The sequence below is a fragment of the Denticeps clupeoides genome, chromosome 7 (genome assembly GCF_900700375.1).
Source record: "Denticeps clupeoides chromosome 7, fDenClu1.1, whole genome shotgun sequence".
NCBI classification, from domain to species: domain Eukaryota; kingdom Metazoa; phylum Chordata; class Actinopteri; order Clupeiformes; family Denticipitidae; genus Denticeps; species Denticeps clupeoides.
The window spans coordinates 22,017,592-22,040,616 of record NC_041713.1 but is presented as its reverse complement, the minus strand read 5'-3'; the positions used below and the strand labels follow the sequence as shown (position 1 = coordinate 22,040,616).

The 23,025-nt window shown below is 42.2% G+C and overlaps 2 protein-coding genes across 2 annotated transcripts; both read right to left on the bottom strand.

Annotated features, from left to right (window-relative positions):
• Positions 1-3,769: 3,769 nt before the first annotated feature.
• Positions 3,770-13,409, bottom strand: LOC114794955 (GDNF family receptor alpha-4-like). Its single transcript, XM_028987856.1, has 8 exons — positions 12,697-13,409; positions 9,633-9,899; positions 8,614-8,700; positions 8,178-8,529; positions 6,753-6,862; positions 6,354-6,488; positions 5,984-6,132; positions 3,770-4,383 (listed from the first exon to the last, which is right to left on the bottom strand). Exons 1-8 carry the CDS (start codon positions 12,755-12,757, stop codon positions 4,198-4,200), a joined length of 1,347 nt encoding a protein of 448 aa, XP_028843689.1. The 5' UTR covers positions 12,758-13,409; the 3' UTR covers positions 3,770-4,197.
• A 2,759-nt stretch (positions 13,410-16,168) lies between these two features.
• LOC114794954 (M-phase inducer phosphatase 1-B-like) lies at positions 16,169-22,718 on the bottom strand. Its single transcript, XM_028987855.1, has 14 exons — positions 22,620-22,718; positions 22,133-22,262; positions 21,877-21,974; positions 21,607-21,652; positions 21,485-21,518; positions 21,113-21,178; positions 20,858-20,995; positions 20,634-20,717; positions 20,365-20,559; positions 19,425-19,520; positions 18,217-18,279; positions 17,811-18,043; positions 17,390-17,501; positions 16,169-16,615 (listed from the first exon to the last, which is right to left on the bottom strand). The coding sequence occupies exons 2-14, from the start codon at positions 22,258-22,260 to the stop codon at positions 16,475-16,477; spliced, it is 1,434 nt and encodes a 477-aa protein (XP_028843688.1). The 5' UTR covers positions 22,261-22,262; positions 22,620-22,718; the 3' UTR covers positions 16,169-16,474.
• Positions 22,719-23,025: the final 307 nt, after the last annotated feature.

Below are 23,025 nucleotides of genomic sequence, written 5' to 3'. Positions count from 1 at the left end.
GTCCAGCTGTAACTGGTTACACATATCCAGCTGTTACACATAACTGATTCACCTCCTTACTACCGATGCTAAAGAAAGCACACAGCCAATCGATATATATGAAGCGTCATGGCATAGTGTTCATGGGAAATTTGTGCCTTTAAAACAGCCAGACTTCTTCCAATCCCAAAAAAACCCACCGCTTGATCCTACAGATATCAACAATTAGAGCCCTGGTTGTAGTACTAATGCTGATAAATGCTGTAAATGTAATGTAATGTAGTACTGGCAGAGTTGCAAAAGATGTGTTACATTCCAGGTAAGTAAAAAAGCTGTCTCTACCAGTGCTATGTTTTAATACATCTTATCGAATTATTCAGTGAATCTGGTGGATGGATCAGGTAAAATGGATCTAAGTAAAACAGGGCACAGGGACCATCACAACTACATTACACATGAAACAAAGATAAAAGACCTAGGATACAATTATAATGATAACAGATGGAAACAATCAGGAAACAGAAGACAACACAAAATTCTCATCTGGATTTCCAGGAAATGTCCGTATTGTGACACTTTCATATTTTTTAAGAAACCCTGACTCTCACTAGATCTCTTCAACATCTCTTTTTCCGCCTCTTTCTCCGTTGCATGTCCACACCATGGCGTTTTATGCCGAATGCTCTTCCTAACGTAATCGTCACTAAAGGGCTAATGGGTTCTAAAGGGCTCTTTTAAGAACTTTATTAAATAGGATTGAGTGAACATAGTTCATTCAGGAATTTCATCAAATGTCCGACTCATTAAGTATTATTGATTGTTTAGGCTAATTATAGTAATGAGAATTGATCTCAATAAATGTCTCAGCCTGCATGCTAATAATTGATCAATACAAGAAAAGTGGGCTCATCAAACTGCCTTGGTATGCACCTGCGTAGAGGTTGCGATATAATTTTATGACGAATGTTTCACCTTTCCTCTATTATATAGTAGGCTTCGCTATCCATTGACTTTACTGTCAAGCTGATGCCTTCACTGACTGACTGCAATTTAGACACGCTGTACATATTGCTCTTTAATTACCTCAGGGCTGGTGGCAAGTCCATTTACAGGAACACGCTTTCAAGTATATTTATTCGTTCAACCTTGTCGAGGGTGTCGCTGAAATACAAGCTGATGAATATGCCGTGCAAAAATGAATATACAGCGAGGCCAGTATTTTTCTTCTTTACTCTCAGGCCATCAGCGTGGTCATGTGTAAAACTCCTACACTAATTGGTCTGGAGTGTTAAATGTTGCAAGAACCAATACTGTGCATCCTGGGTGGTGCTCGAAGTCAAAATCAGCAAAGTTCCTTCCTAGCAGTCACAGAACACACGGAAACATGGAAAAGTCAAGTGAGTGCCAGTGTTATCAGATCTCTCGAGACATTCCAGCAGCCAGGTTTGTGAACAGAATCCCAAAACAAATGACTTCCTACCAACTAGCTTCCATGCATGACATTTGGATTGAATGATCCTTGTTATTGGAACGGTTGGAGACAATTTCCTCGTTCTCTGTTTGATGGCTACCGAAAGGTCCAGGTCGATGTGCAACTTAGTAAAGTATATTCAAGCAAATATTTGGTTTGGTCGAATGTATATATTTAAGCCTGTATGTATAATTTTTACTCAACCTCCAATTCTAGAAACTCCAAATTCATTTCAAACTCATTCACTCACTCACTATGCATACCCACGTAATGCTAATGTGGGTTGCAGTTGCTGAAGCCCATCCAGGTACTCTTGGTCCAGCTCACCCCAAACCATCTGGATTGGGTTGAGGTCCGGTGACTGGAGGCCAGGTCTCCACTTTTTGTTAAGTACATAACTCCACATTGAATGAGAAGGTGTGTCCAAACATTTGGCCTGTACTGTATATTTAAAAGAATAAATATTACTTATAGATATAACTACAATGCATTTTGCTCTTATGTTTTGTGGACAGCTTCATAATATGCAAATGTGTTCCAGCAAAGTTGCTGGGTTGATAAAGAACCACCGTTTTTTGTAAGTGAAGACCGTCCCCCAAAATACTTGGTATGCTGGTTACTTTACCAGCTGCAGATGTAAATGTGAGCTGGAGGGCAGATGGGTTCACTGGCCTCCTGCATATGGAGTCGTCCTCCCTGGAGGCACAGATACACACATTCAGATGCACACTGTGTCACAGTCTTTTACAGTCATTCCTACCATCACACACACACAGTCACTCTTCCTTGGTTTTGGTCTGACCTGAGCTGAACCGTTGTGAAGAAATTATGATCACATGACTTCTAATGGACGCTGTGTCATGACCGAGTGCCATATTGGAGCCATAACTGACACACAAAGCAAATGAAATCTTTTAATAGCAAAAAAAAACCACACAATGCTTTTAAAACAGTATTGCTCATTTGTACTGGTTTATTAAATGTTGGCTTTATGGCTCTCATAGGAGGATGGGGGGAATGGGGAGCACACCGCACTTCCTGGAACACCTGGGGCATTTTTATAACATGGAAGATGGAGACATCACTACACTGCCTAATGGAAAACATGAAAAACATTCGTTTAATGTCTGTCAAAATTCAGCATCCATGATGTGCCCTGGGCCTAATGTATTTAAATAAATGTATAAAAAAAACAAAAAAAAAATTTTTTAAATAGAAATTATGTACAAAATGTAATTTTTGTTGTAGTGAGTTTTCTGTTTAAATATTCCATTATTTAAATGGTTGCAAAATACTTACCAGAGCTTAAGATGCATTCCCCCCGGATTGATAACCACTTAGTAAGTTTAAAAATCCATTATTTAATGAAGCCATTATTTTCATACAAAACACCTTTATTATCAGAAATAACTTCTAATCTAAGACAAGGGTATTTTCATGTAAAGGGCAAGTTAAGATATAGTTATTTTGCTGAATAATAAAGAACCACTCTCAGTAGTACAAATCCCTGTAGATGACAGATTGGTAAAGAGACAAGCATTTAGCTGTATTTTAATCCTAATTAGTCATAATAAATGCTGCTGATCAATCATGCTTACAAATGTTTCATGGTGACATATGTTGTGTATTAGTAATACTGAGAAAATGTATTTACAGTGGCCAATTGCAAGTTATGCTTCTAAGTGAAGTGAAGTGAAGTGAAAGTCATTCTGAAACACTGCAGCACAGCACACGGTGACACGACAAAATGTGTCCTCTGCTTTTAACCATCACCCTTGGTGAGCAGTGGGCAGCCATGACAGGCGCCCGGGGAGCAGCGTGTGGGGACGGTGATTTTCTCAGAGGCACCTTGGCAGTTCAGGACTCGAACCGGCAACCTTCTGATTATGGGGCCGCATCCTTAACTTTGACTCTCTGAAGAGTGACAGCATTGGATCCTCAAGGCAACTTTTAAAAGCTCTGAAATAAATATTGTTCAGTAGGATGTTTTTCATAAAACTGTAAATCTGGAGCTTCTCTCTGTCCACTTGCTACCTCCATCTATTTCTTTCGATGCCACCAACTCTGCCTCCATGCTCTTCAGGTGATTCTGTACACAGAAGCCATGATCATCCCATAATCTCTCCATGCGCAGGTTCATTTAGAGCCTGGGTCTTCTGGTTCAGTTGCTTCTGGTTTTTAAAAAAATGAACTAACATGAACTAGGCAGAGAGCAGACAGGCCACTCAGTGTAATGCAGTGTTGTGCCTCTGGCTGTCCTTCTCTTCTCTTTCTATTTTACAGAATGTGAGTTAACTGAGTAGATGATTAAAAATGACATTTCTTTTCAGCATTTTATTTACATCTGTGGAGTGAAAAAATAGTCAGAGCTTATGAGCTATGGCTTTTTCACAATTATAAGAAAGCATTATGGACTGACAAAGTTGGCTAGAATGATTAAACTGAAAATGGTGTGGTATTCCAGATTAAAAAAAAAAATCAATACCTCATGCGGCACAAAATGAAGGTTTTGTCAAGATCTCCACAGTTCCAGTAAAAATGTAAAGTCCATTAGGTGCAGTGCCATTTGCTAAAGGAGTCTTACTAAATACTAATCATGATGGGTATAAAGCCAGTGAAGTAGAAGCAGGAAACACACGGTGGAGGATGAGGAGCAATTCGTCCTTCTGCCAGTTGTTTCACCTTCCTGCCATCTTATCTTGACCCAGTTCTCCGGAGGCACCGCAGCTGTCCGGAATTGGATCTCTCTACTCCTCATACAGGCACCTGGAAGCAGCACACAGCAGGAGCAGCAGAATGGACTGAGGTGACACCGAGCTCCCTGACTCCCTCTGACCCACCCAGGCTTCAGGTCCTGTGCTCGATTCCTTCTGAGTGTATGCAGGGATTGCATTCAGCTCTTCACTTCTCTTCTCCTTGTCTTCACCTTTGACCTGTGAAGATGAGTGAAGCTCCCATTAATCTCAGTCTGCATTTATAGCAGTGCTTTAAAGGTTTTGACCATATTGAAACATTCACCTGACTGAAAACAAAAAAAACCCAACTCAATTAAGCAAATGACAGAAAAATTATTTTACTTGGCCATAGAGGAAACTTATAACCAATGTTACATATACAAAGTAGAAGTGTCTCGACATGTGCTAATGAAGATGCTAGTAAAATTAATTTATTTAGCCCTTTTCACAATGGTCACAAGGTGCTTTACAAAAACAAAAGCTTGACAAAACAAGTGCGTCTTCAGCTGCCTTTTAAAAGATTTAAAAGAATCAGCAAATCTAATATGGGGATAATGCATTTTCCGAATTTGGTAAAAGCTCGGTCACCACATGTCTTTAAACAGGTATGTGGGACAGGGAGGAGGTTATGACTGTTCGAGATTAGACAGTAAGGGTTTTGAATTTTCAATTGAATTCAGTTCTGTATAGGAAACAAATAGGATCTTAGTTATTAATATTGCACAAATGCAGAAATTGGGATCTCATGTTTATGGTGAATAGTCTGCTAGAATTAATATTAGTTTGGTTTTGGTAGGAGAGTTTTAGATGATGGGCTGTAGATGGGTGGTAGTAGGTAACACACTTGCCTGTGAACCAGAAGACTCAGGTTCAAATCCCACTTACTACCATTGTGTCCCCGAGCAAGACATCAGCATAAATTGGTAGGAAATGTGAGGAAATTACCACACCAAGTGAGCTTGAAGAAAAGGAGTAGACCAAGTTTTAACCTGGTGGGCAGTGAATACAAAGAAATTCTGTAGAAGCCGAAGGTTGACCAGGCCCACAGAGGTCAGCACATTTCATCTGTACTGAGGCATTTCATCTGTACTAATAATATCCCAATAAGACACCCAATAGGAAGATCAAATTAATTGTGACGATGATCATCCTCAGATGATCGTCCAGGGATCACCGGTCCCAGGACACTGAGTTCAGGCCCTGCTCCCTCCCAAGTCCCCTCACATGTCCCCCCACCTTTAAAGGAATGCCTGCACCAGGGTTCTGGTCCAGTCTTGTTGTTCTGTCACGTGCTTTCTGTCCAAGTCGGTGTGCCGGCACAGCCGCAGGCTTTCCTGTGAATCCCTACCGTGTGGCCACAGGCAGAACTGGCACCTGGCACCAGCACCAGTGTAGTGGAAATGAGGTAAGGGAAGCCCAGACGCATCCACGCCAGCACTTTGGGTCAGAATCGTGACCTGTGTATGTGTTTTAATGTGTTTTCAGATGTGGTTGTGTGTGGAGTGTGAGACTTCCCTTCTCCCGTTTCCACTTCCCTTTTGCCAAAGCACATTCCTTTATGTTTGTTTGTCTCGTAGGTCAATAAAGCTGTTTTTTGAACACCATCCTCTAGGCTATATAGACTCTTTATAGCCTACCGTTTTAAACAAGGAGAATAAGAAGAAAAAAAATACAACTGCAGTTTATTTTTATGCTACAAATTCTTTTAGTTGTATTGGACCACTCCCCTAGTCCATGTAGGCTTCTATCCTGGACCAATATCGTAAATTGTACATTTGTGTTTTGAGTGTATACTCACTGTCTTCAGCTCTGGAAGAATGTTAAGACTCACGCTGGTCTTCTCCTGGAGCACAGGAGATGAAGATCTAGGTGTCGGGATGGCTGTGCTCTCCACAGGCCAGGGCAACAGGCTGCTGAAGGAGCTGACTGTATTTTCAATGGCATTCTCTTAGGAAGTGAGCAGCAAACAGCATAGATGGTGAGATGACCTTCATCAGCAGCATTGGATATTTTGTACTCTTAAATCATGCACAAAAATGACAATATAGATCCCTTTATTTTTGTAAACTTCAACTGTACATACTTTGTCAAACAGCTTGTGGGTGCTTTGGTGTGTGTTAGATTGTGTGAGTTATGAAAAGGTTAAATCGTGCAAGCATTAAACTCACTCAAACAGCGGTTGCTACTGAACATCAGCAACACTTGCAGGCAGCTTTTCCACTGGTTTCCACTACCTTCACAGGTGCACCACTGTGAGACCTCCATACTGCTATTGCTCACATAGTTTGGGGTCATGATGGTTCCTGGAAAGAACCGAATGATCAAATCTCTGAATTATTCTAACAAATAACAATGATTTCAGATATCCTCTTCATCTGCCTGGAATGACAGGGGTGTTGGTGGCCCTGCAGGTGACACGTAAGGACACATCGGTTCAGGGGACATTATCATTCCTGTAATGGTTTTGACTGGTGTTGGTTGTCTTTTGAGTAAATATGAGTTGAGGCTGATAATCGCATAGTTGTCATTCTCTGTATGCCAGTCATCGTGGGCGTTGTGTGGATTACCTATGAGACCGGAGTAAGCCTTCAGGCAAACAGCAATGTTCTCCCTCACACAGCCGCTGGGGGAGCTGGTGGAAGGTTGGCAGTTGTGCTGAAAATCTGCCAACCTAGATCTTACACACGCACAAACATGCACAAATTTAGACATTTACTCAAGAAAAACACCCGCTTTAACTAATGCGCCTTCATTTAAATACATTTTATTTCGTCACCCCTGCTCAGCATAGGTAACAACCTTTCGGTATGAAAGTATAAATATTTTTTTATATCTACATTTCTTGATCTGATTTATGGTAATGAGCACAAATAATGTTCAGAGGAGTGAGCGCACTCTGTGCTTCATGGCCCAGTGGGTTAGGAATCCTTTAAATTATGAAATGAACTCTTACACATAATTTAAGAAGGGTTTAGATGAAAAGTCCAACCAGAAAAATCATTGTGAAGCAGGGCCTGACAATAACATACAAAATGCTCTGCAAACATCACACATCCGCTCACATGCAACAGAACCCAAAGTCCACGCGAGCCACCTTAGGTTAAAATACAATTTCATAAATTGTTATTGACTACCGTTGACTAAACTAAATCCACAGTCTTGCGGATCAAAGATGCGTCACTGCTTCCCCTTGCCTGTCCTTTTCCATCATGGGTTCAGGTATTCCGGCTTTTCTGAGGAGATTCTGTCAGACTGGAGTCCGCAAGTCACATCTTGCGTGTAGGGAAAATTCTTCTGGTGTCTGGGGGGATCGACCCCTCAACAGGTTACAACCTTCAGACCAACGGGCAGGTCCAGTGCACAATTAAGGACCTGGGACAGTTCCTAAGGCCGTACTGCTTCAATAATCAATATTCTGTTCCAGTGCATGCGACATGTCAATCATCCCTGTTCCCTTGGGCTCCATCACATACATACATACCGACAGTAGACAAATCATACAACAATTCTGTTAGGGTGTGGGAACCTGTGCATGGATCAAGTACCAAGCTGGTCCAGGACTTCCATCTCGATGTCCAGCACATCAGCCTTGGGGATGTTCAGCAGGTCATCCTCCCACAGCTAGAGCCATGCCTTCTAATCACTTCTCACCATAAAATGGCTCAAAGTATGCTTTATGTGTTGTGTCTTACTCACTCCTTCTGCAAGGTCCCTACATTCCCAAATGTAGTGGGTGAGGAAACAGACCCGTTATAGGAAGGATGCCAGTCTGAATCCTGAACCGCACCATCCCCACACACTGCTCCCCGGGCGCCTGTCATGGCTGCCCACTGCTCCCTCAGGGGACGGGTAAAACGCAGAGACCACATTTCAGAATCATGGTGGAAGTGTACCGGCAAGATACTGACGAGTCGTGCAGCTTGAAGTTCTACAGTAAAACATCTGGGCGCAATACAAATGTCACAGGGTTAAAAAAGAAAAGAACAGCTCACCTGCAAAGCTCATCACGGATGCAATACCCCTGTAGGCTCATGCAGTTGGGTTTCTCACCACGTTCCTCATGCGAGCACGATGGGACGATGGTCTTTCTCCGACGCTCACCACACAGCATGTCAGAGCAGGGGCAGAACAGCAGGGCAAACACGTACTCCTCTGGAACGCGCTCAAGGAAGCGTCGCAGGGCCCGGTGGCACTTCTGCCGGTTGCAAGTGCCGTCAGAGCCAGGGGTGTGTTTGGTGCAGGCCACCACATATTCAGAGCGCAAAGAACCGCACTTCTCAAAGCCTCCACACTCCTGGGCTGCCTTCAGACACTGGTTCTGCCTGACCAAGGCCAATGAGGAGGCTGTGCGCACAAACGAGTGATGAAACAAAATGAAACAGAGAATACGGCGTAATTCAGTCGATGTGGCCGAGAGTTGCGCTCTACCTTCCATGATGGGGGCCAATCGGTTCATTTCCTTAATCCGCAACAGCTCCAGCTCCTCATATGGAGACACTGTGTACTCATCATAGACTGAAACAGAAGTATCCGCGCTTAAATCAGACCCCGCAGGATGTAAAAAAAAAAAAAATGGAATCGAAATGACAGATTTTATTGCACTTCCTGAAGATTTGCGATAAATTTGGATATTTTTGTCCCCTTGGGGAACCGCATCCAAGGTCTACAATGTCCTAGTAAGATGCTAAATGAGTGACAGAAGAGACAGGTCTTTTGATCTCTTCCAATTAAAAGTTTTACTTATTTAAGTTTTATTTAAAACTACTTAGGGGCTGAACAAGGAATGAAGCAATTAGTCGATTATTTAAAAATGGCGACAATGACTTTTGTTTTTTGTAAATGGAATACTATCTGTTTTCAGTGATCTCGTACACCACCGCAGCATCTCCACCGGTGTTCATTTGTAACCGCGACACCCAACAAGTCCTGGGGCAGAAGCGCTCCTACTGTCAGCAAAGACCGAATTCTGAAGAACGTATGAATCATGGCGGAACAGTTTTTTTTATTCCAGGGCGGCACGAAGGCGATGCAGGACAATTTGAAAGTGACACAGTTTGTGACGTCTGCTCTGGACAGGTACTGTTTCATTTAGTGAATGTGTTAACTGCAATAGCAAATTATTTAAAATATTTCAATGCCATTGTATGATATTTAGATTAACAGCAAAATCATTTTATTGCCATTAGGCTGTTCCTTAAATGTGTGATAATTGATAGAGCTTTCTGTCTTATATAATGCTTATCGGCCCAAAGAAGAGATCCAACCTCACTCTATAGCATGTCGACACAATCGCATTCAGCACCGCAACTTTGGAACGGCTGCTTTTGGTGTGGGGAAGCATGTAAAAACGATATCTTTTTTAGCATTTGCCCTCTACATTCAGTGGTCTTATAACGCAACGGCTGATCAGCACATAAAACTCCAAAAAAAAAGACATTAAAACTCACCACTGAAACGAACAGTCCAGTAGACCTTCAGACAGCGTTCTTCCTGCCTTGAACCGCGGTGGCACTTGCAAACTTGTAGTGGGCGGTAGCTCTGCAAGGTTCTCTGGGCCTCGAGGCACTCCTTCTGGCTGTCAGGGCCCAGCATGGCCACCGCCTCCTCAGCAGTGCAGTATTCCAGAACCCGATAAGCATCCACACACGCGGGGTCTTGCACACACCCATGCTCTGCTGAAATGCAGTCCACAGAGGCTGTTGCTCCCACCGTCCCTGCATGGACACAACATTTAAAACAATTAAGACCACAATTCCCTCATAACAATTTAATAAAGATGAAAAAGAAAAGTTAATGTATAGCTAGTACAATAAAGTAAAAGTAAAAAAAAAAAAACTTCCTTAACTTCCCTGTTGACTAGACCTTCACAGGTTGTCTCCTGGTGGATGTTAAAGACCTTTTCCACCATCTGTTTCCACCATCTGTTTTTCGAGGATGAACCACAGATGCTCAATAGGGTTCAGGTCTGGAGACATGCTGTCCAGTCCAGCACCTTTACCCCCAGTTTCTCTAGCAATTCAGTGGTCGTCTTGGAGGGTCATGGAACCTGTCCTGCTAAACCGCTGTATGGTCTTGGCCATCGAGTTTTAAGGTGTTGGACCATCTTAACTTATATCCTGAACCATCTTAATGTAGAGCAACACATTTTTTTCAGATCCTCGAAGAATTCTTTTCCACGAGGTGCCATGTCGAACTACAGTGAGCAGTATGAGAGGGTGTGAGATTGACAATGCCAAGTTTAACACACCTGAGACCATCTAACACTAACCAGTCACATGACACTGGCGAGGGAAAATGGCTCATTTCAACATTTTCACTCACACTCTTGTTGCCTGTGGTTTAGACGTTAATGTCGGTGTGTTGAGTTAAATTTACACTGTTATACAAGCTCTTCACTGATCACTTGACATCATATCATATCTTCAGTGTTGATCCAAGGAAACAATATAACAGAATATTTAAAAAAATGTGAGATATTGTATGTGTGTAAGGCTCTGCTTGGTTTTCACAAATGGGAACAAAAGGAAATGAAAGAGATTTACAAGTCAAAGAAAGAATACAAACTACAACGGGGAAGTGAGAGGCTGCTAGCGGCCAGGGACTAGTTGAGTTAAATAATAATAACCAAAGACAGAACAAAAATGAATACCCAATCACTGCTCAATCTGCAAGCCACCATCCAACACCACACATAATGCATCCTCATAATTTCACGGTACTCAAGGTTAGACACTGAGTTTTTTTTGCCTGAAATTGTCATTGTGAAACATCACAGCACATGGTGACACAATGAAACGTGTCCTCTGCTTTTAACCATCACCCTTGGTGAGCAGTGGGCAGCCATGACAGGCACCCGGGGAGCAGTGTGTGGGGATGCACCTTGGCGGCCCGGGGTCTAAACCCCCCACCCCTTGAGGGTTTTTTTGCCCTCAAGACCTGCACTGCTCCAGCTAGGTCACCACTGCCCCGTGACCTGAAGATTCCTAAAGTAAATCTTTTTTTCTGTATGCTCTGCAATATTTTCCCATAAGAAGTTCTGTTATTTCTTGCTCCAATCTTTCCATATAGAAAGTAATGTCTCTCGCTACATAGACAGTTTACTTGACACAATTTTTTTTATTATTGGTGGAATTATTTAATTCCACCAATGCTGCAATGACTTGCGAATTTTGGGGACATAAATGTATTCCAAATAAATGGCTAAAACCCACTAACAAAGGGGGAAAAAAAACACTAGGCACTTATCGTCGTGCTGACAGACACTGAACAGAAGACAATCGTGTGGTATGAAATACCAAACCATTTTGGATATTAATTGGACTTGTGCAGTATATTTCTACCCATCATACACAACAGCACACACACACACACACAAAGTGACACACACCACCACAAATTCCATGAGTGCTGTTGTACTGACTGGACATGGACAAGTGGTTTCAAAGTCAACCAGCTGGAGTGTTTAAAACAGATTTTCTACCCAGCAGGAGAACTTTGTATTCATATAGACTACGAAAAAACTGTACAGCCTTTCTTTTTTCATTTTCTCATTGAATTGTGTTCAAAATGTTCCCTCCCACACAATGAACTGTCAGATTATGCTGCAGGACCTTGGACTTAATGGAGTTTCCGTTTCATGGCTGACATGACATGTAAAGGACCTAAAATCGTTAATCATATTTGGCTCTTCCTCTGAGGCTAATGCTGAAGAATCATTCCAGTTTAATATTTAGACATCAATTTATAGAAATGTTTAATATGTTATTGATATGCTTATAGTTAAAGCAGCAACTCTTAATATTAATTCATAAAAGGAACCCTTGATAAATACAGCATAACAGTGAAACAATGCGAATCAATGCAAAAATTAATCAATTGGGACATTCCTTAAAATGCAAATACAATGAAAACTGAATGACTTTCAAATCACACAAGCAATTTTATTATTTAACAGAACATAGCGCAAGAAATGTAGAAATTGGGGAAAAAAACAATTAAGTTAATTGATGTCATGGTATGTAACATGATTAGCTATAAAAGGGATGTCATTGAGAGGCAGAGTCTCTTAAAAGTAAAGATGGCAGGAAGTGGGATTATAATTAGTTGATTAAGCATTGGTTCATTTTGCTACAGGAAATTATAAGCGGCAGTTGCAGAAGCTAAATTTACATTTACAGCATTTATCAGACACCCTTATCCAGAGCGACTTACAATCAGTAGTTACAGGGACAGTCCCTCCCTGGAGCAACCCAGGGTTAAGTGTCTTGCTCAGGGACACAATGGTAGTAAGTGGGATTTGAACCTGGGTCTTCTGGTTCATAGGCGAGTGTGTTACCCACTAGGCTACTACCACCCTAAATGATTTGCTGAAGATTTTCTGGGTCTAAATTTCTCCATTTTCTTCAAATAGCACAAATGTAGTCATACAGTAACAACTGAACTATTAAACATCTGGAATACATCTGGGCTACTAATCATTTCGCGACTTCGGCTAACTTCTGTCTGACTCACCAGGAATGGACACACTAAGGAGAAGTGTGAGGATCATCATGGTCCAGGTGTTGGAGGACATGCCGTATTCTCAGGTCTTTCAGAGCTCCAGCATCGAGTCCAACGCCGAGTCCCAAGCCTCACCTAGATCTGCACCTTATTATTCACGTGGCCAGATTAACGCATTTTCCTTCGGGTTTGTCCTGTTTCCACATCAGATGGCGGCAGGCTCATGTTCCTCTCTCAGCTCAGAGCAGTGGAACTGGAGCTGGAGAGCTGGTGCACTCTGTGTTAACGGGGAGATCACACGACAGAGAAGAGCAGGAGTGGAGGGTGTGTGTGTGTGTGTGTGTGTGTGTCTGACTCCTGGATCTTATGTTTTACGTACATTCTTTTGTAGTTTCCTCATTATCCAGGATAAAACTGCGACATGGAAATCTGCTGTAGCCACCAGTGACAAACTCCTTTTTATCCGCGCTATTAATTCCGCAGCCCATAACAGCACATCATTTTCAGTTGTGGTTTCTATTATTATTTCATGCTCGATAAACCCAAAAATGCAGCTGAGGCACTTTTACTAAAATGTTTATGTAATTTTTTGAATCAGTAATGAAACTTTTTTTTCTTGTTTGTACTAGTTTAACGAAGTTTAATGAAATATGACCAGTTTCTGCAGCAGTGACATAGTGTTGGGCATTTTTTAAAGTAAAGGATCGTCACAAACTGTGCAACCACTTCATACGTAACCTGGTCACGCATTTTTTCATCATTCATCATTTACAGATTGATGAAAAAGCCCACCCCTACTCCATGCTGATTGGCTCTCGTTCCTTCACATTAGCCGAAAGGTATTTGTTTTATGTATTAAATATATTTGTTTTATACCGTTGTCACTGAACCTCTGCAGATTTAGTCAATAAAGAAAGTCATTTTGGATATATGTGAAGTTGTAATGTGCATGTAATGTTTGCAGAGTGTGTATAAGACATGTAATATCAAATATAAAAATTTTATTCACCACATTAGCACGTAGACCAATATTTACATTTCGGACTTTATATTGAGGACATGTTGCAGCCAGAGTCATAGACTGAATAATTTATAAGTGTTTTTTTTTCAGGGAATAATCAATTTAGTGGCATAATTCCTCCATGGGTCTCTCTGACATACGCATATTAATATTGTATATGTTTGAAGAATAATATTGAGTTGCATAACTGTTCTGCTTTAAGATACACTTGAAGATTGAATGGAGATTCATCTCCAGATCAAATGCATTTGGGGTGGTAGTAGCCTAGTGGGTAACACACTCGCCTATGAACCAGAAGACCCAGGTTCAAATCCCACTTACTACCATTGTGTCCCTGAGCAAGACACTTAACCCTAAGTTGCTCCATGGGGGGGGCTGTCCCTGTAACTACTGATTGTAAGTCGCTCTGAATAAGGGCATCTGATAAATGCCACAAATGTAAATGCATTGGCCTACTTTAACCCACTGCTTAATTTTCATTTTACTTATCATTGTTGAACTGTGCATCTGCTGGTCTGCTCCAAACGTTATCTGACTGTGCTTGTACAGTGACAAAAAAGGCATCCATCTATCTATCTATTATTTATCTATATATCTATGCTGAGCACTAATTTTACTTTTCTGTTTTTCTGTGTTCTGCTTGACATCCAGAGTCATTTCATTACACCACTACAGTGAAGTGATTGTCATTGTGATGCACTGCAAGTGAGCAGTGGGCAGCCATGACAGGCGCCCGGGGACCAGTGTATGGGGATGGTGCTTTGCTCAGTCGCACCTTGGCGGACCAGGATTCGAACCGGCAACCTTCTGATTATGGGGCCGCTTCCTTAACCGTTAGGTCACCACTGCCCCAGTGGGGACCTCTCTGTTGGAATGGGCTTGGTGGTCTCCCATGTACAAGCAATGAAGGCTTTATGTATCTTAGATCCAACGACTCAACTGACTTCTTAATTAATAAAAGGAAAGTTTCATTTGGTTTTAATCAAACACGACCCATGTCTCTGGAAACATCCCTAGCATCAGCAGTCTGAACTCATGCGTATTGAGCAGGCAGACTGGAATGGATTCTGTCTGCTGTATTTCTTGGTTTGTCATTGAACTGATTACTGTCTGGAGATTGCGTTAGATACGTGTCACTGCTGTATTACTGAGGACAAATGCTCAAGTTCAATTTACTCATCAGTCCTGGAACTGGAACACCAGAGCACGAGCTCATAAAGCTGCAGTGTCTTCAGTCCAGTTTGACAAATGTCCTCATCCAGTGCGCCTCCTGCCTTGGCCTTGGCCGCAGTTGCTGATCTGAGCCTGAGTGGCCCTGCAGGCGTTCTTCAATCTAAAATTAATGAGTGTCTGAGTCAGTCCAGCTCTGCTACTACATGATCTGGCAGCATCATGAGGAACCATTCCCACCCAGCAGCTTGTCCCATCCACAACAGCTGCGCCAGCCTCCTCAACACCTCTGCAAATCCACAGCAGCTGCATGTGGGTGGAGCATTTCGACAAAAGCTGCTGTGTAATCTGAGTCAAGTTGGAAATCGCTGAACTTTCATCAGGCTCTTAACTGGTGACTTGGTGTCATTATTTAGTTCAGGATGGTTCCCAGCTGGAGCATTTATTTAAGATCATTTAAACAGGCACGTTTACTAACTGACACAACACTAACAAACCTGGCAAGAGATGACTACCTACACCAGGACTCAAAGATCAGGCAAGCATGAGATTCACCAAAGATGCAGCAAAGACACCAAAAGTAACGCAGATGAAAAAATCCTTTTTCAAGTGAAAGTGATTGTCATTGTGATACACTACAGCAGCACAGCACATGGTAACACAACAAAATGTGTCCTCTGTATTTAACCATCACCCTTGGTGAGCAGCGGGCAGCCATGACAGGCGCCCGGGGAGGAGTGTGTGGGGACGGCGCTTTGATCAGTGGCACCTTGCCGTTTCAATGATAGTGTTGATGACAATTTTCGTGAATGCCCTCTCAACTTCTATTGGCTGCTCTCCTCCTTGTCCTGCCTCTCTCCCCCTCATTAGCATTTAAAGCTACAAACACCAAAAACGGCATGTCCTGGAGAAACCTCATTGTGGAACTGGATTCACCAAGGCTGAATTTCAGAAAGAGACTTCAGATACATTATTAGGGGACCAACAAGACCGATATAAAAGCAAAAATAATGTTCATGTCAGGGGCTTGAAAAGGAATAGCAGTGATACAGCAGTGGTCAATGTGTTACAGTCCATTTGTTGCAGGCCTAAACAGCAGGAACGGATACAATATTAATGATAAAAATATGAAATATCACATTCAAAGTGGAAAGAAATGTAAGTATTATTACATTTAGAAATAAAATTTTTAAAAGGGATTTTCCATAGTGTCCCAAATATTTTTGATTTGTGGTTGTAGTTCAATAAATCGTAATGTTTTACAGAACAACAAAAATCACGGTATCACTTGGGTTGCTTTAATAAAATTCATGGTGCAAGTGCAGTCTCTATTCAGTTCAGTTAAAAACATGTGGTAAAAACCATGATAAAACAGGTTGCGAGTCAAACATGATTTTTGTCAAAAGGAATGACTAAACTCAGCAGTGAGCACAAATTCATATTTGTGATATCATGAAAAAATGAAAACACACACACACACACACACACACACACAGCTGGCATTCTCTACATTTCCAGCCGCTGCAGATACTAACCTGAAACATCGTTTTGAAATGTTTGCTTTTAATTCACATTTAACACATGTGTCCACCCACTGGGTCAGGATTTGCCAAGGCGTGAGACGAGTTGCTGGCGGCGACGGTCTTCAGCAGTGGCCCGGCTCCGCATGCGACAGCGGAGCAGCTCCTCCCGGTGGTCCTGGTGGTGCATGGGGCAGTAGGACTGGGGCTCACAATGCTCCTGCAGGGACAGACAGGTGATTCTTCACAGAAGGACAACTCCACTCTTTTTCAGGACGACTATTTTATACATTTGTGATACCAGTGCATTGAATTACATTATTTGCTATATTTCCAGTTTAGCTTTAGAACACCCCATCTGTTTTTATTCAAGCAGTTCAATTTCTGAAACCATAGAACAAATTAAAAAAATCCTGAATCAAAAACACACACTTGTGGCATTTTTTCTGCAATGAAAAGCAAATAATCTTCAGAGGGTTATTCCCAGCTTTTCTGGGCAGTTTTGTTGCACTTGTAAACAACTTGTGTTGTCTTGTTCAAAATGTGTATAGTGTGTCTGTCTTTTCATTGCATATTGTTCTGGTTTACACTGTATTGAATACAACATACTTGGTGGGGTATGGTAGTGCATTATGCGCTGAACCATTCTTCATCTATAATGTCTTGGACTTTGAAGGCGCTATATACATTTTAATATGTTGACCTCATCTGGTCTGTTTCACATTTCAGAAGCTGTCAATTCTAAATGACCCCTATACCAACTTTCTTAGAACATGTTGCAGATATCAGTATAATATATGCAATATTTTATTAAATAATAATTTTATTTATTTTTAATTCATACTAGTACACCTGAAACACCCATAAATGTGTATGCCAAATGCCAAATCGTCCTTATTGTATTACACAGAAACCACACTGTGACACCTCAGTAAAAGATCGCCATTCAGCGTGAGAACGGAACGGGCAGGTCGTGTCTGTAATGTGCTCTTACTCTGTAGGACTGATAGAAGTCTCTGTATCCACCTTTCAGGATGTAGAGCTCAGGGTAGTTCAGGTAGGGGTATTCGTTCCTGCTGCGGTCCACGCTCCGCAACAGACGGCAGCTGCACCCACATGCACCACCCACAGACAGGAGAAGACATCAGCATTAACAGAGCAAGACGGGGGGACATCAGAGAGCTTCTCTCCATGCGGACGTCCCTTTAATCAGCAACACTGTACAGGTTTTGCTTGGTTGATACCGATCAAGATAGAAAGGTGGATAACAGGGCCCTATTTTGGCTAAGCATAGCGCCGTGTGCCAAAAAAAAAAATGATTCGTTGTTTTAACAGAATGTGAAAAAGATGGCTTATCAGTAAATACAAAATACTAAAAATGACAGATTTAAGCAGGACGTTTGTGCATTTCTCACGTGCGTGGTGCCCTTTCTGAAGAGAACTCGCAGTGCAGCACCAGCAGCACTCTCTTGTCGGGTGTCGTCTGCTTGATCTGCTGGGACAGAAGGTACTTCACCGCCTCATCCGAGTTGGGCAGGTTCAGTGCCCCCTTGATGTGTCCTCCTTGGTACTCATAGGGGTACCTGCAGTCCACCACCAGAAAAAGCTCCACTAGACAGCTGTAGCATCCCTCAAGCAGGGCACACATCTGGAGCAACAGATCGGAGAGGGAGAAACGTGTGCCAGTGAGAAAACGTGGGCAGCAATGTCATGTGGAAACAAATGACAGGCCCATAAGCCCAGGCCAGAGAAAAATCGAATAAACTCCTCTTCCTCTGTGGTGTGTGTGTGTGTGTGCGCATTTTTTTGTCAACACTTAACAGTTTCTCCAGTGATGTACTTCAGATCTTGATGTCTGCCAGTCACAGTGGGTAAAGCACACACCTATAATCGCACACACACAAACCATATTACATTAGTGAAGCCCACGTGTGGTTTGATAATAAATGATAATGATCAGCCAGTTCACATATTCTATAGTTTATATGACACAATCATGAAAAGCGTGTAACAGAGACCCAAATATCCAACAAACACCAAAAGGTTTTATCATTTCTGCAGCATGGAAGTACATTTACATTTACAGCATTTATCAGACGCCCTTATCCAGAGCGACTTATAATCAGTAGTTACAGGGACAGTCTCCCTGGAGCAACTCAGGGTTAAGTGTCTTGCTCAGGGACACAATGGTAGTAAGTAGGATTCGAACCCGGGTCTTCTGGTTCATAGGCGAGTGTGTTAACCACTAGGCTACTACCACCCTGTACAAAGTACAAAGCACTGATACACTGAGGTACAGTACAGGCCAAAAGTCTGGACACACCTTCTCATTTTCATGACCATTTCTCACTGAAGGCATCAAAACTATGAATGAACACATGTGGAGTTATGTACTTAACAAAAAGTGGAGCCCTGGCCTCCACAGTCACCGGACCTGAACCCAATCCAGATGGTTTGGGGTGAGCTGGACCGCAGAGTGAAGGCAAAGGGGCCAACAAGAGCTAAACACCTCTGGGAACTCCTTCAAGACTGTTGGAAAAGCATTTCAGGTGACGACCTCTTGAAGCTCATCAAGAGAATGCCAAGAGTGTACAAAGCAGTAATCAGAGCAAAGAAACTAGAATATAAAACATGTTTTCACCTTTTTTTGTGAAGTACATAACTCCACATGTGTTCCGTCATAGTTTTGACGCCTTCAGTGAGAATCTACCAACGTAAATGGTCATGAAAATAAAGAAAACACATTGAATGAGAAGGTGTGTCCAAACTTTTGGCCTCTACTGTATATTATTTTTAAAATTATAGACCAAATTCAATTTTAAGCATTCAACAAAAATATCAAGAGGAAAAACATGATGCATTGGCATAACCCCTCTCTAGTAAGTCCAACAGAAGCCTCTTTACAGGAATGTACTTGGCAGAATTCTCATGATACAACTGGCGTGTCGGTATTAACCATTTCACCTCTCACAAAGTGGAATTTTCTATTTATTATAAAGAATTATTATTTAATAGCATTTAATCAGTACCTTACTAAAGTCTCCAATGAGCTCAGTGTTGTAGCTGTCACCAATCAAGTGATGATCGTTCACTTCAAAGAGAGAGACCGTCTTCTTCAGCAAAGGCTGCATTTGAGGGAAAACACAAACATGGCTACTACAGATTCTGGATCGGAATCATACATCTACATCCAAGAGATTTCCTGACATTTAGATCCAACTACGCTTCTGCACCAGTCAAAATCTACTATCAGTTCAATTGTTCTAGTATGTTAACCATTCCCATTCGTCAAAGTTGCCACCCTTTGACTCATTCTTTTGAAACCATTTATTGGCTTTACATCAGCGGTCAATGGCATGTTTAAAGGTCCACTGACATGAACATTTTTTTCGTCCCCTAATACTGAAGTTTCTTTGTGAAATTCAGCCTCAGCAGAATTACTGCCACTTTGATCCAGTCCCACTATGAGATTTCCCAGGATGTGCCGTTTTGGTGTCTGTAGCTTTAAATGCTAATGAGGAGGAGAGGGGCGGGACGAGGAGGAGAGCGGAAATGACGTCATCAGCACCATTCACCAACCACAATGTTTGGCACAGACAGGAGGTTGAGTCTCGTTTTTTTTTACATCCAATCACGGAGCAAATGCTATTTTCAAGCCATGACGGTCAGTGGAGTTCCTTTTAGATGGCGTGGTTGGAAATTCTCTGGGCGGAAAAAGCATGAGAATTTAACCTTTCCCCTTATGACGACATAAGGGGAGAAGTTCCAGGTTCGAACGTCTGAGCTGCCACTCTCTGAACGGTGAAGCAGAATGACCAAAGTACTCTTTATACATATCGCCATTTCTAGCCACTGCAGGACCATAGAGCAAGTGTGGTATAGTAAGTGACAATGTGACAAGCATCACCATCCCCAGACTTTTGTTAACTTTGGAAAGAGAGTCGGACTCATTTCAGAATATAATCTTACCCTATACCCTTCATCTAGAGCCAGATACTGGTCCTGGGGCTCCTCTTCCATGATGGCTGGATTTGTGCGATGGCGTTTGAGGGGTGGATTAGACTGAGGGGAGCTGGTGAAGCGTTTCAGTTTCATACGCTCAAGGCTCTCTGGCATGGAAGGTGAACGAAAGAGACGATGGCCAGCTTTAAGGCAGACGGATTTCTGGTGGGAGGTCAATGACACAGTGTTAGAAAAACCGCTGTCTCTTTCTCACTCACACACATACAAAAACGTACCGAGGAAAGATTCACATCCTGATTCATTAGAGGCTCAGACAGGAGCTGAGCCATGCTTGAAGACATGGACGCTTCAACAGAATCCTGAAGGTCAGATAAACAGTGATATATAAAATATTACCATCCTCAATATTAGATAATATTGTATGTATGTAGAAACATACAATGTAGAAAACTAACAATGTAGAAAACTAACAAAGAAAAGAAATGGCACTTCTATTAACCTCATGTTGGTTCTCTGTGGGCTCTATGGAACACCCATATGAAGGAGGTTCTGGGTAGATAGGGCTCGCCGAGGCGCTAGGGTCTATACGGGGCGGATACAGTTTTCCAGGGATCTCCCACTGATCTCCAGGAAGCACCTGAGGGCAACGTCAGAGTTTAAAGGGTATTAAGACACCACTGGAGAGGTTGTGCCGAACCCTGATCCCATTCCGTTTCCGATACAATACTGGCACCATGTGGAGAAGGTAACTCACATTCTCCTTGTTGTTCCTGAGCCCCGAGGTGGCGGGCAGCTTCGGGCTGCTGCAGATTAATCTGGGCTTTAAAATAGTGGCAGTATTACAATCCACAGATGCACATAGACATGGCGAACACACGCTTTTGAACATTCATACATGCACGCTCAGACAATTTGGCAAATGCCATCTCAAGTCAGCCTCTCACACATGCAATTCACATTTGTAAAATGTAAATGTACAAAAAAATGTGTTATACAGTCTACATAAAAGCAGATTTTTGAATTTGAATGGAAGAATAATAAACACAGTTATGCATGTCTGAAGAATTCCCATGTTTCAGTGAAGTACAGTCATCAGTTTTCATTTCATTACAATTCATTAACTTACTAAACAGGTTCGGAGTCTCTTTGTACGACTATTCCTAAGAAAAACAGCAAGGATGGAGGTTTAGTTGGATCACTATGACAATGTCCAGAAAAGCGAAGGGGGAAAAAAAAAACATTGCAGACCTGGGAATAGGAGATGTCTCAGCTGCAGGGGTCAAGGGAGCCTTCTCTGTAATTATTTTGTTTTTATTAGAAAAATCAAACTAAACTCTTTTCCGAACGACAGGAACACTGTGGGTTTGTTTAGGCTATACCATAAAGTGGAAGGTAAAGTAATTACAAATGAATGAACTTGCCCGACTCCACGTCCATGATCCACATGAAACATTCATAATAAACAGCATGGTAGAAATGCCTCAAGCCATGACTGGCTGGCGATGCAGGCATACTCACCGGTCCCACGGGTGCTGTGTGGAGATCCTGGCATGACGGCTTCGTCAGCACTGCCACTGCTGATGTTGGACAGGTCCAGACAGCGCCTTGGTGTGTCCCTTTATTAGAGAATGCATTAAACTATTCAGCAGTTTCTTCTGAATATAGATGTGTGTGTGTGTGTGTGTGTGTGTGTGTGTGTGTGTGTGTGTGTATATGTATGTATGTATAATTAGGAAATACGTCTAGGTATTTGGGATGCATCAAAAATTCCAACCCTGTGCGGAAAGCACTGAGTCCAGTGAAGCAGTGGGCCAGCTCGGTCATTGGTGAAGCCTGGAGGTCAGGAGAGAGTGGTGGACCCTTCCGTTTCTGGATTGAGCCAGGGAGCAGGGGGTGGTCCATGACTGTAAAGCAGTACATCAGAACGAGAAAAAAAGAAAAATAAATTAAACGTCAGCAGCACGTTCTCAGAATGAATTTAGAATTCCATTCAATCATATACCCAAAATGACTATAAACAAAATACAAACATCAAAGTCTGATTTGTCACATATATAATGCCCAGTTGTACCGAGGTCTGATTAAATCCCCTGCAGTAAATACCCTGCAGTGAATGAGCCTCACACGCAGACCGTGAACTCTGTCTCTGAGAAGCCTAGAAAAGCCCCCAATGCTCGGATCCGCGGGCACTGACGCGTCAACATAACGAAATTGTTTACGTATACGGCGATTATACGTTACTGTCAATTTGACATACTTACTTTTACACAGCTTTAACGACGCCTTACCAAGGGCGGAACTTTAAATTCAAACCTTTAAACAACTAATGACGTTCCGACGTCTTGTCTGCGTCATTTCCGGTAGGGGAGACACGCTGCTGTCTATTGGCCGGTTCGTACCGTAGACAAATACGTTGAATGGACCGTCTACGGGAGCGAATGCGTCAACAGAGCCGCCATCTTGGGAGGGGCTGGCGCCTCTTTTAAATGAATGAGTCTTCCAGGACCAAGGTGGAATACAGAATTGAAGAACCATACACCAGCAAATTTGAGAAATGATTTTCATAGTCTTGGTTCGTCAGACATGTAATTACAACCGAACCGCGAATAAATTGATAGAGAAGCGTTTTTTGAAAACATAGCGTTTTATGTTTAATATTAAATCTGC

What these genes read in the sequence shown, in the direction of transcription:
- LOC114794955 (XM_028987856.1), bottom strand. Translation starts at nt 12,757, where the DNA reads ATGTCCTCCAACACCTGGACCATGATGATCCTCACACTTCTCCTTAGT. An exon ending in ATCCGTGATGAGCTTTGCAG is followed by an intron (nt 6,863 to 8,177) that starts GTGAGCTGTTCT and finishes TGCGTGTGTAAG; the next exon opens with ATCTAGGTTGGCAGATTTTC. An exon ending in CAGTAGCAACCGCTGTTTGA is followed by an intron (nt 6,133 to 6,353) that starts GTGAGTTTAATG and finishes TCACTTCCTAAG; the next exon opens with AGAATGCCATTGAAAATACA.
- LOC114794954 (XM_028987855.1), bottom strand. Translation starts at nt 22,260, where the DNA reads ATGGACCACCCCCTGCTCCCTGGCTCAATCCAGAAACGGAAGGGTCCA. An exon ending in AGAGACTCCGAACCTGTTTA is followed by an intron (nt 21,179 to 21,484) that starts GTAAGTTAATGA and finishes ACTATTTTAAAG; the next exon opens with CCCAGATTAATCTGCAGCAG. An exon ending in TCATTGGAGACTTTAGTAAG is followed by an intron (nt 18,280 to 19,424) that starts GTACTGATTAAA and finishes GTGCGATTATAG; the next exon opens with GTGTGTGCTTTACCCACTGT.